Below are 13,543 nucleotides of genomic sequence, written 5' to 3'. Positions count from 1 at the left end.
CTTGCCGAATGTTCCATTGCAAAATTCCCTTTTCAACGAAAGAGTTAGATAATTAAAAAGCCAACCTGGATCAATTTAGGTCCATTTTGATCGAACAACTATTTGCCATTTTAGCCACAGGAATAGTTTTGTGACTTACGTGACATAATACACGTGACATAAAACATGATATTGTGACGTAAATCGAGTCTGCGCCTTTGTGATATCAGTCACGGAGTTTATAGTAACGAAAACCAATCTTTCATCACCGCCAAGGAAGTTTGAAAAAACAAATTGATCGTTCTGGGTTCTGTTCAAATTTTTGTCAAGAGAAAATAACCACGATAAAGGAGAATTGCTAAGGATGAAAATGCAAAAGGAATTTTGGCGCTTAACAATTGCTTTGTCGTATTTTGGAGCCATTAAGAAATGTTAAGCTGTCAGACAGGTTATTTTGATCGATATCACAACATTTTGTGGGACTACGATGCATTGGTAAATATGCTGCCTTCTACAACCCAAGCCAATTCTCAGGTATGTCTTAGATAAACATCTACATGTGTGTTTAAACGAGAATTGAGAAAATTTGGAGTTCAACTGTGATAGACCAATTAGCAATTTTGACAATGCTACGCAAGGCACCTAAGAAGTTATCATCGTTGTCGTTATTTGAGGAATTAATTGATACCTTGTCTGTCATTTATTTCTGTCGGAACTGTTTTTTTTAATGTACTTCCATTCGCACTTTTCAGCAACAACAACAGAAAAAAACGAGCCAAAACAAAACCTCAAGTCAGAAAAGAAAAGAAAGATTTATGTACATGTTCAACTCTGCTTTGTCTAATTCTTTTTTGCACAAAATGGGAAAGTCCAAGTAGCATTTTCGTCGTCTATAAGGACTGATTTACAGTTGAATCCCGATACCTCGAATTAATGATTTCTTGAATCTCAGGATAATATCAACCAAAAGAAGTTCCCTTTGATCTACTCTACGATTTCTCTCAACTTTTCCGATCAATTTTTGTTTTGCCCGGATTTCCGAGAAATCCGGAAGTTTTCGTTACGGCTTATATCTCAGTTATGTTTTTGTTATTAGGTCAAAATTTCATTACACGTCGCAAACGACGAACTGCGAGCGGAACTAAGTCAGTTCGTCTTGTTTTTGAAAAGACTACGTCACTGGGATTGCGACAATTTACTTGTGGCGAGTTACCAAATTTGTTGTTGCTACGACATTCCTGTGATTATAATTCAGTTTCACACTGTCACTATTTAAGGAAATCTTTCATTTAGAAAACAAAGCAAATTATTAACATACTTAGGCTTGTGTTGGCTTCTGCTGTGGTATTCTTGTCGTTATAAAACAGACACGTGTAGATCCCGGTGTCGTTTGGCTCGAAGCGATGGATGACGTATTCACTCTTTAACAAATATTTCCCGTCCTGCACTTCCACAGAACTAACATGTCGCCCATCCTTGAACCACTTGACTTTAGGTAGTGGCGAGCCACGAGCAGAACAATTTAACTTCACTGAATCACCAACATTTGGCACTTGAATTTCACTGGGAGGACTTGACACAATGAAGGGATTTACTTAAACAAACAAACATATCAACACATTACAACCGCGCTTTCATTCACAATAATTTCTGGGATGCTAATTGTTCTAAAGCTTACCTACATCCTTAACCACCACCCATGTTACTGCCATCACACTCCCCAGTTCATTAGCTCCTTGGCATACGTAAGCACCATCGTCCTCTTCTGTCGTGTTGTAAATCGTAAGTTTGTTGCCATCAATGAAATATCTGTTGACCGGAAGCTGTTTGAGAGATCTAGTCCACGTGATCACAGGAAAGGGATAGCCAAAGATGTCACACTTTAGAATCGTGTCCCATGATTTGTAAGCAGTTACCGATTTCTTTGGTTTTGTCGCGAATTTTGTTGGTACTGCAATTATAAAGAAAGCAAATTGATCTGAACTCATAACTTTCAATATTGTAAACCCATAATAAGGAACTCGATATTAGACCCATCTTTTTCAAAGCTGTGGTTACTCTGTGTATAGCTGTCTCTGAATTTTGTACATTTATGTATGTCAGTAGCTTATTTTTTTCTTTATTAATCAATAATATTTATTAACAATTAATGTAACTATGTAATTAAAATCAAACTGTTGTAAGTAAGTAGTTAATGTAAGTATTGTAGATGTTTGTTTTGTTTCAATAAAAAAAAAATAAATAAAAAAAATTACAAAGAAAGGCCAACAACGATTGGTCAGCGGAAAATTAGCAACATTTAGAGAAGAATTTTTTTAGTAAACATGTTATTGCGTTCGACGAAGGAGAGCGCAAGCCTAATTCTGTTTTGCGTCCTGTGTCTTTTGAGTTGGTATGCCTGTGCACTGTTATGCATAATGAATCGAGCCGTAATGCGCGCGCAGGTGTATAGACTCCAAATTGGCCGCCCCTATTGATTTTTGCAGGGGCAAATCTCGGCCGGGACACTGGTAGCCACAGATGGCCTCGATTTTATGCAAAACAAGATGGCGTCCCAAAGAGAGGTTAGAAACATTATTTTGCTTGAAAAAAAGGGTTAAAAACGTGTTTCCAAAATTGTAATTTTGGCAAAAATGTCATGGAGAACATTAGAAGGTTATCATCCAAGGTAGCAGAGTTGTCTTCAGCCACCGAACGTCGGAAAAAGTGGAAATCGAGTAAGTCGATGCGTAGTTTCGTACGGAGTTCGTTCGTATGTAAACCAGCGTATTTTCCTCAAATTATATGTTGCACAAAACTACAAATTGTTAGAATTGAATACATCGAGAGTGGGTATAATACGGATCGAAATTGTTTCATCACTTCTTTGAATTTGTGATATACCGTTCTTCCTAGAAACACTAGACGTTTTGACGAGAAATTGTTTTATCACTTCTTTGAATTTGTGATAAACCGTTCTTGCTAGAAACACTAGACGTTTTGACGAGGAAATCGTTGTGTGAATGTAATAATTATGCGTGTAGTGGATTACTGTGTGAATTGTCTGTATTTTTAAGTACTTTGTAAGTTCTTAGATTGTATTTTATCTGTATATATTGAAAATATTTTATCTTGTATTTTAACTTGTATATATTGTAAATAGTTTAACCAATTTTAACCGATTTTAGCATTTATTAGGATATTTCGATTTTGTTATTTTTTTTACTTTAAAGTGTCCCCATTTAGTGGTTTTATTACTGCTATTTCAGTTTTGACACTCAAAAGGTTTTATTATTATTATTATTTGTGGAATTTTAAATCAAAGTAAAACTATTTAAAAATCTCGTTAGTGCCAAACGATAACAGGTCAAGTGAAATAAATAATTATTTTTGTGTAAATAATATTTCATTCATTTTGGCTCGTCGCACAATCTTTCTCACACTTATCCTCTTCACGTTTAGTGAGGTATAAGCATGGAAACTTACTTTGACATAAGGCATACTACTAGTAGGCCGACCATGTCGGTTTTTTGCCACTGCCTGCTTACCTTACCTTACAGATATGTCGAACGCACTCCCCTAATCTCTGATTACTACTAGTTATTATTATTATTATTATTATTATTATTATTATTATTATTATTATTATTATTATTTTAACCGAGTAGTTTCTTTGGCTTTGTCGCGAATTTGGTTGGTACTACAATTGCAAAGAGAAGCCAGTAACGATTGGTCAACGGAAATTAGCAACATTTAAAGAAGAAAGTTTTTGGTAAACATGTAATTATTATCATTTTAAACGAGTAGTTGCTTTCTTACATTCGAAAACATTTAAGTTAGAAACAAAGACTGAAAAAAAAAATCAAAATGCAATAAATTCATTTAAATCCGAGGCGCAGATATCTTGGGAAATTGGACAATGAATAAGGATAAGATCTTGTGTCTTAAATTCGACGCAAGCGCAAATAACATTTAAACACGTAGCACGTTATTCTCTTGTTGCATACCTTTCACAGTTACATTAACTGATAATTGATCTCTGCCCATTAGATTCTCGGCTGTGCAAGTGTAAATACCGCGGTCTTCAAACTGTATTTCTGTTATTTCCAAATTCCTTTTCTTAAAATGTCTTCTGACATCTTCTATTGCGTGTCCATCTTTATACCACTTGATTACAGGCGTTGGAAGCCCAACTGCTTTGCAGGATAATGTGACGTTTTGTCTCTCTTTAACCGTCACGGAAGGGGAAGGCTTTTCAATGAAGCGTGGTGATTCTGGAAAACAAATGTTGTTTGTTTCACTATTTTAGCACAAACTTACACGAGCTTATACAAAATTTTAATAAAAGCTTTGTAAATTAGCTCTAGTTCAAAAAGAATTGTATTCTTGGTTCCACGTGACGTCATCAAAATTCTAAATCCAGAATCGCGAGCCCTCTGACTAGAAGTCCTTAATATATATCTTATTGAAGGTTTTCAGCTCGATAGCATCCACCGTCTTTGAGAAATAACATTTTGAATTTCGGAGTTTTGTGCCACACGACATCAGAATGGCCGCCTGAAGGCTGTCACGTATGCTTAAAAAGAATGCCTCATCCTGTTATTTTTAACGATCTGAACAATTGAGGCTTTACAAGAAGTGTTTATATGACTGTTTACGTGTTCACGAAGGTGAACTGACCGCGCTTTGTAGCAGTAGTGAATGCCAGGTGTTTTCATTGATTTCCGGCGGCCATCTTGGTGCCACTCCACATGGGATCCAAAATGGCGTTTCCATACTGTGCTCTCTAAATTTGTGTTAAACATTATGACGGATAACTCGAGTAAGGAATACCGTAGAGACCTGAGACTTGGATACGTAGACTATCTTGTTATTTTCTCAATAGCTTTGGATTTTTTTTGCAGCGCGTGACAGTATCGTTACTTGCGTGACAGTGAAAACCAGCAATAGAAGTTCAGAAGAAGAAAAAACTGCTGCCAAACTACTTTCTTTTTAAAACCACCATTTCTACAGTGTTTAAACCCTCTGACATACGGATGCCAAGCTCGAGCTCTTTTTTTGGAAATTTGAAAAGGAGATTTACTTAATGATGCGGAATTTTCTAATTCTGTAGCATTTCATTCATCCCTTAAGGAAGTCTTCACGTCGCATAGCAACTATACTTACAACGTCATAATTACCTGCATGTTTCATCAAATATCGTCTTTTTGACAAAATTCTTCATTTTCTCCAGTTTTGCAGGATGTTACACTCTTTAACCATTTTGGCTTGATTTTGTATCTATTTCCGTTATTTTTTGACTTTTCAAGAAAAAAGTGAAATCCAAGGAGGAGCATCCAAGGGGTTGGATCTAATAACGTCATGTAAGATTCCTGGTGAGTCCCAGGGGGCGCTTTGGAAGGAAAACATTTCACGCAAACTAGTCGCTTGTGTTTAATAGGGAAAAATAAGACTGCAAGGCAGACAAAAACAGAAACAGATCGCATGTCAAATATTGGCGACTTTTCCATTAATTCGCTAGGGATTCCTCGGCAACCATAGTGGCACTGACGGGAACGTTTGTAAACGTTTTATGAGATCAAAATGGAATTATGGTACAATTTTAAACAAGCCTATATCAGAACTTTAAGCTTTGATCTGTCAACAGTGTATTTCCAAGGACAGCATTGCCTGGAAACCGTATTTTGACAGGTAAGTTTTGAAGCAAAATTGCAGAGTTAGTGTACTCATTTTCACATTCAAGAGTTAAATGCAATATGGCGGATCCAAAATTGCGGACTTATAAAACGTTATGTGACGTCATATACGGCCACAACAAGCAAATAATGAATGTGATGTTATAGAGCAAGCTAACAATAGCTTTCCAGTGTTGAAGAGAGAGGTATAAAGAAAATGCTATCGGTTTGAAAGTCTCTTCTCCCATGAAATGGACGTGCATGGCAAGAAGTAGGTCAAGATCAAATCTTGGCAATCACAGCCGTCAGTCATTACACTTCAGCTTTATTTTCGAAACAGAATAAAATCCTACCTAACTGATGTCCATTACCAGAGCTTGTTTCATATTGAGTTGATTTACCAGGTGGCCCTGCAGCCCCAGGGGGTCCTGGTGATCCTCTGCTGCCTCGCTTTCCCTGCGGACCAGGAGCACCTCTTGTTCCCTTTCTACCTTTTTTACCAGGAGGGCCCTGGGGACCAGTAGTTCCAGGTGAACCGGGTGGGCCTGGTGGACCTGGTGGGCCTTGAGGTCCTACACGACCTGATGAAATTAATGCACGTTAAATCTTTTCAACTGATGATAAACGAGATAAAGTTCAACTGCGTGTGGGTCAATCGATCCACTGAATGACTATACTCGCTCATAAATCTTACCTTCAACGCAAACTATCTTTCCCTGACTTGTTTCTTCTGTCAAATTCTGTTGGTTGAAATTTGAAAGAATTGGTGATTAAATTAGTTGCAAAGTATCACCAACAGCTGCAAAAAAGGTTTCTTCGTCGTAATTTTCTTTCATTTGTACCGATAACAGCTGCTTACCATCCTTTAAATGCTTGCCAGATATTCAAGATAGTCGGCTCATAGTAGTTTCACGATGAAGTGAAAATTGTGCCCTTATTCCCCAAAGTAACAACAATAAAAGTCAAGGAAATGAGCTGTCGAATTGTGATGTGGAAAAGGCAGTTAGGGCTAAAATAATTCCAGGAGATTAACCCTTATTGATTAAGTCGCTCATAGTGACTGAAAAGTTGAAAACAACCTACAACTTCCAGATAACTGTAAAAAACGATATGACTTATACATTTCCAGCTACTTATTATTCACAGGTGCACTGTTGAGGCCGACTAGCGGCCGAACTTAATAACCGGAAATTGATTTAGGTCTGTTATTAACTGTGCACAAGTTGCTCGGACTGGGTCGAGTCACGTGACTCGATCGCACATGGTTTGTGATGGAAAGAGTTTCGTGTCGGGCGGATTGCTCGACAGTGTTGTTTTTTGATACAGTTTTTACCACCTAAACCGCACAGAACATGTAAGTTTGATTTCATAGTTCCCGTTTTTTCCTATATTCCGAATGTATTGTAAAATTAGGTTTGTTTTGTTCAGTTTTTTACCGTAGGCGTAACAAGTCAGTGTGTCGATCAAGTTGTCAAGCTGTGGAGATGTTTGTACATTGGTACATCGAGCATCGCAATTAAAGCGTTGAGTTTTTTACGACTGCGTGTTAAAAAGATTCTGTGAATTGTCCCGAACATGCACATAGATTCTTTTTAACACTGGGTGGAGGAGAGTAGTAGGAGAATTTGCACTTATGTACTATGAACGTCAATTAGGAATTTGATTATGATAAGCTAGCGTCTGTTGAGCTATGCATGCACCTCGCCAGTAAAACCAAAACTATTGACTATCAAAAATTTGACAAAAATACTACAAATACTGTTATGTTTGTGGTTTTGAGGGCAAATGAAAAACTTTGGAAATTAACTTTTCCACTATCAAGTGGAACACATAATAACGCCGTTTTTAAGTTCTCGTAACATTCTCCTAGTGTTAAATGCATGTATTAGGCAGAGTACTGCTGTTTTCTTAGTTACATAAATAATTCGTTTTAGTAATTTATGAACAAATAATACCGCACTCATTTTTTTGTTCTTAGAACTGCCAGAGCACAGTCGGGAACAAGCATGTTTTCCTACTAAGCAGCGATATAACTGCAGGGCAACTAGTGCACGACTGTATTAATTAGAGCTGGGATATGCCCACAGCAAGCTCTAAGGGGAAAAAATAAACATTTGCAAAACATGAGCACTTACAATAAATTGCTTGCAGTAAATTGTTTGCAATAAATTTACAATAAATAGCCTGCAGTAAAAAAAATGCTTGAAGAGTGAAAAAAAGTTCGAACAGGCACATATATAAAAACGAAAAGAAAACTTTTTTCTTTCAAGGAAACCATGTCATTTTCCGCTAAAAAAGAGACAATTGATGACCCGTTCCAAATGCTGAAGTGTGTCACGTAAACATCACATTTTCGATGAAACGCAGTTAAAAAACACAAGTCATGATCAATGAACATTCAAAAAACAAAATATTTAAAAAAAGAACTTTGGTCCGTAAGTTTAATTATATGCCTACAGATGAAACATTTGAAAAAAATTGAAGACATTCCTCGACGGCGTTTACACCTAATTGCAAAAAAGGGTTGTCATAGAAAAAAAGAAAAAGGAAAAACTTAAATATGAATTAATAAGTACATGCATGAAATTTATTCATACAGACGGCCTTAAAGTGCCTCAAAATACGAATAAATCAATTTATTTTGTTACACCATAAAAAAGTGCACTCAAAGAGTGCAAATAAAAACTCGTGAGATTTCTGTAAATGCTACCAGTTATGAAACTACTCTAATTAATTCCTATTTACTTTTTTACTTTTTTTCTATTTTTTTATTACACCGTTATTGAAACTATGTGTAGGTGGAAAATGAAACGCTTATATATAAACTCAGCTTAGTAAACAATTTTGTTGGCAGAAATAAAATCATTAAAGTGACATTCGTATTTTTTCTTTTCTTTTCTTTTTGTTTTCTTCTGGTGATTGGCCTTACAGTATAAGCTTTGTTATTAAAAGGTCAAGGTAATCCCATTGGAAAAAATGTTACAATCATGCACTTCTTAGATTTTGGCATTTGCCCTAAAAGTACTAACACAGCCGGATACCGAGAATGTTGTCTGCAAGGAAGCGACAGCAATAAATTCTATTCATATTGTACAATTACAACGTTAAAATATTGACTCAGTAAGAATCAACTCATGAGGCATGTTGATAAATCTTTCTAATTTATCTTTTACAGAAGATGGTCCATCTGGAGATAATAAATTGTTTTAAAATTTTAACGATATAAATTAATTCAAGAAAAAGATAAAACGGTCTTAAAGAACTTTGGCCACTCAAAGACTGTTTTGCTTGCTTATTTTGGTCTATTAAAGATAAAAAAGTACCAAACATTTATTTTTTGTTAAGAGGTACCAAATTCCGAAATGTGGCTAAGATCTTTTTGTTTTCGCTGTGAAAGCGACAATTTTAATAAAAGAATAAATAAACATTTAATGATAACAGTGACGCCTGTGGACATGTACAAACCGTTTAGAAGAATTTACTACAACAGTGTCACCTTGTTTTCACAATTTGAGAAAAAAAGACAAAAAGAAAGAAATCTCCAGACTTAGCTGAATATTGAAAAGCTGCACGTTCACCCCAGAATATGTTAATTTAAATAAAGCTTGATTATGGAAGCAAGGCACCAGAATCTGTTTTTTTTGTTGTTGTTGTTGTTAACCTTTCCGCAAGCTGTCACGTTATTTATTTCACTTACAGAAAATGATATATTGAGCAATGTTAAACAAGGCAACGGGTAATCATTTCAAGCAATAACCAGCCCCCTTGATTTAACGATTAGCGTCTGTAAAGTTTTCGAATAACAAATAAGACAAAAGGTAACTTACATTTCGTTGCCCATTCGCGTTTAGTGGACAAACGCTGCTGCATTTACGACACAAAGATGGTCTGTCGGCAGCCCTTTTCACGATAGCTTCCTTCCTTTGCGATCCACTTTGAGGCGAATGTGTAGTTTTTGGTGTCACAATTTCGCGATTAGCAAGCTGATATGGATAACTGTTTACAGCCAGCAAATCCCGTTCAACTGCTGTTAGACGCGAATCTAACCGATGTAATGAATAGCAGGTGAAACCAAGAGAACTTAGCGTCAGAATTAAATTGAATGAAAGGCCAAAGAGAAGAACATTGGAGCTCTTTTTGCTCTTGCTCTCCATGTTTGTCGTTCTGCTTGTAGATTGCACAACTGGTGAATACATGGCTTAACTTGTCTTTATATAGTTTACTTGTTTTGGATTTCTGACCATCAGGAATGCTCATGGGAATGCTGACCCCTCTATTTTTGTTACAATTAATTTGTTTTCGCATTCCGTAGAACTTGGTAGAACATGTGGAATATCAGTTGCAGATTCCGTCAGTATTTCCGTTTTATTTTTGTACTAAAAAAACAGATCGGATTCTGTTAAATCTAACAATGGCGACCATCTGCGTAATTGGGTCTTTAAGTTTTTAGTTTTTCGAAATTTACGTATCTTATCGGTTTATATTTATTTCTTTTGCTTTTATTTTATTCATTCACAACAGAAGAAGATAGGAGTTTTTTTTAATGCATTTGCATGGAGTTGAAGCGTTTAAGAATGATATTAGAAAACCGTGAAACATTTACGTGTTCCACAGTTGGATACCAATAAACATTTATTTCACATTATGTTGATTTGGATTTAACGGCATGACTTCACTAAACCCCGTTACTGATATTATACACCCTGGTGATTTGTACTGGGGCTACAGTAAAAAGAGGACCTGCAGATGTTGTGGTAAAATTAAGACTTTTTACTTTTATCGAGATCTAGAAATAAACGAACAAAGAAACAGATTACGAAATAAACCCGTAAACGAAACAACAAACAAACAAACACAGAATAATATAAATGCGGTTGTAGCTATTTGAGGAGCCAAGGTAAATGAGTCGGTTAGCAGAGAAAAGGGGAAGAAACGATATTCACGAAAAGTTACAAGGACGTCTGATTGTCGAACTGAAGCCGAACGAAAACTGAATGTCTCTTTTGATGATTTGAGCCTGAAAACATTCTAAGAATCTTTAAAGGTTGATGTTTTATTCCTTTTTTTCTATTTAATCAAAGAAAATGCACATAATACAATAGAAGTCTCTTTGTTACCGATGTTATCAATGTATTTTTGCTAAAGGCATTGATATTGAAAAGCAATTTCTTCAAGGCCGGAAGGCTACTGCTGTGCTATAACCTTCGTTATTAACATTCCCTGTTGCATTGCAAACAACATAATTTTTATATACTCAGCTCTTGTATGTTTTACCCTTGGACGGCGCATAACCAACACAGTCGGGAATAAGTAATGTAGTCTACTAAGCTGCGATAGAACTGCAAGACGTCTGAAACACGATATTAAATATATGTTACAAATTTTATAATTAACTGTTGGCTCGTGCTTCGTTCGTACTTTCCAGATCCGAAGGGAGATCTTTTACATTCCTAACGTCAGTGGAGAGTTTTCATCACATGAAATAACACTGTCAAAGGTTGGCTCAAGTCCACTATAAGCTTCGAAGTAGAAGTGTTAACTGTTAAAGCTTGAACGGGATGCTTCCTCATGAAGAGAGTTCTCTTGTTCTTGTATGAACCCTTGTCAAGAGACATTTTTATTTATTTTTTGTTTCCATAAACGATAAAGTGATCTATCTGTTCCTAACGCGAAAATATTTTCAAATAAGCTGAAAACAATCTTTTACAAACTATATTACAGAAGCCCAAAATTTTAGGGTTCTTATAGACTAGCAATTTTAAGGATGTTCAAACAGGAAGCCCTAATAATCGCTAATGTTGACCAATGTTCAAATCGCATGATCATTGTATTTCTGTCGAAACGTAAGAAAACGTTTAGACAGTGTGTTTCAATGTTGGGACAATTAAGAGAATAATTTATATCCAAGCTTCTGAAGATTAACTTAGCAAAGTTATTATTATTTTTATTGATGGGGAACAAAGAGGAGGCTGAAAAAGGTACTGTTGTGCTATTTTAATTTATCCTATTACATCGTACAAAAGGTACCACCGCAATCATGATTTCTAACCTTGGCAGTGATAACCCACACAGTTTGGAATGAGTGTTGTTAATTGCCTCCTATGCAGCGATAGAACTGCAAGCCATCTGACACACGATAATACCAGTTCCAAGTTCAAAGTTTATTTATGTCCCGTGCTTGGTCCGTACATTCCATAATCCCAGGGATAGCTTTCACGTTCCAACCTCCAGTGGAGAGTTTTCATCACAAGTGATGACATAGTCAATAGGTTGGCTCAAGTCCACTGTAGGCTTCAAATTAATGAAAACCCTCGTAACGAACTGTTTTCTTCTATAAATGTCGATCTCTTTTGTTTTCCTAAACTTTGAAACGATCTCTCTATTGCAAATTGCGAAATCAATTTCAAATAAAAAAAAGCAAACAGTCTTTTATACAGACTACTTTTACAAATTTTCTTGGGGTTGTAGGTATTTTCCATCACAGGGGAAAAATCACATCGAAAGCGAAGCTTGCTACCTGAAAGCATTATTTAATTCTATGAACTTAAATTGCAATCGTTGCAAATTAAAGTATCTGTCATAAAACAAACGTTGCTTCTAGCCTTGGGCAAAAACATACCAAGTTCAATCAACTTCAATATCAAGTACTTTCGAGTCATTATTTCACAGTTTCTTTCAGGTATGTGGTAGACAAAACCTACTTCATTGATCAATAAATAAGACCTACTTCTTCCCATTCGTGTACTTATCTGCATAACTTTAAGACCTTTAAAAATATATATATATTTTTTGCTCACGCCGGGGAGGGTCTTTAAGGTTGCATTTAAACCACGAGGAAGACGACGCAGCCCCAAAATATCTAGATCACTTTATACGACCTTTTCTGCCAGTGTTTTATGGACTTAATTTGAAACAACTCTCAAAAAGACTTTCACAGCCCTACATTTCCTGGCAGTTTTCTTCAATCATTGAACGCAGGCAAATAATCACGAGACATCCTGACTGAGTCAGTTTGATTATATACGATATCGAGGACTGACATAAGGGACTTGTCTTGGACTGGAAGAGGTGGGGGGGGGGGGGGGCAGTATGGAATTGGATGGATGGTTTTCTATTTTGTTTTTGCTTCATGCAAAGGAAAGGGTTGGGCCAGGAAAAGCTATGCAATACTAAAGAAGAGATGGTTTATGCGTAAAACATGTTTTTATCCGATCCGATCACGAACGAAGTGTTCGTAACTTTATTTGACATGATATATTTTTCTAGGTTTCCTCCCACTTAGTGGAAAAAAGCGATAACTCGCTAAAAGCGCTTTAAATCAGCGAAGTAAGCATAGACAGAGCAATAAATACATTACGAAAGTAAGGTAAGGCATTTTTATTGGAATTTTCGAGTATCGCTGTTTCGTAAAGCGTATCGTAATTATTCCTAAACAAAATTTACATCTTTGACTTTGTCACCTATTGCGCGAAATACGATCTTCGCTGGCTCAATCGCAAATAGAGCTTGACCTGTCTGTGAAACAGCATTCTAGCGCTGCATCACACAACGCCGAGTAAAACCAAGTACTTCTTGCTGCCGGATCTCTTTTTGTAGAAATGCTCGTACCAGACGTCACTGTAACGTGTAAAAGAAACTAATTAAAATGCATGGCTGTCACTACGGCAAATGACATTCTCAATGGCCCAATTCACTGTTTTCACCGCTCCCATAATACATCTTGTTTGCCCCCCAAAATTTTTGCATAAGCATTGTTTTCAATTTCTCTTGGGATTTACAGTGACGTGCAATCGTCCCCAGAGAAATTGAAAACAATGCTTATGCAAAAATTTTGGGGAGTTATTTAAATAAAACAAGATGTATTATGGGATCGTGAAAAAAGCGAATATTTTACCTTTACAACTTGTCTT

At 36.2% G+C, this 13,543-nt stretch overlaps 1 protein-coding gene across 1 annotated transcript; it reads right to left on the bottom strand.

The window, feature by feature from the left end:
* Positions 1 to 1,235: 1,235 nt before the first annotated feature.
* LOC144665712 (roundabout homolog 1-like) lies at positions 1,236 to 9,807 on the bottom strand. The gene is made up of 6 exons (XM_078527002.1): positions 9,461 to 9,807; positions 6,328 to 6,373; positions 5,987 to 6,214; positions 3,966 to 4,232; positions 1,658 to 1,930; positions 1,236 to 1,573 (listed from the first exon to the last, which is right to left on the bottom strand). Exons 1-6 carry the CDS (start codon positions 9,785 to 9,787, stop codon positions 1,269 to 1,271), a joined length of 1,446 nt encoding a protein of 481 aa, XP_078383128.1. The 5' UTR covers positions 9,788 to 9,807; the 3' UTR covers positions 1,236 to 1,268.
* Between the last annotated feature and the right edge of the window lie 3,736 nt (positions 9,808 to 13,543).

This window comes from Oculina patagonica, chromosome 9, assembly GCF_052425735.1.
Source record: "Oculina patagonica isolate OP01 chromosome 9, crgOcupat, whole genome shotgun sequence".
Classification (NCBI taxonomy): Eukaryota; Metazoa; Cnidaria; class Anthozoa; order Scleractinia; family Oculinidae; genus Oculina; species Oculina patagonica.
This window is presented reverse-complemented; position numbering and strand designations above follow the sequence as displayed.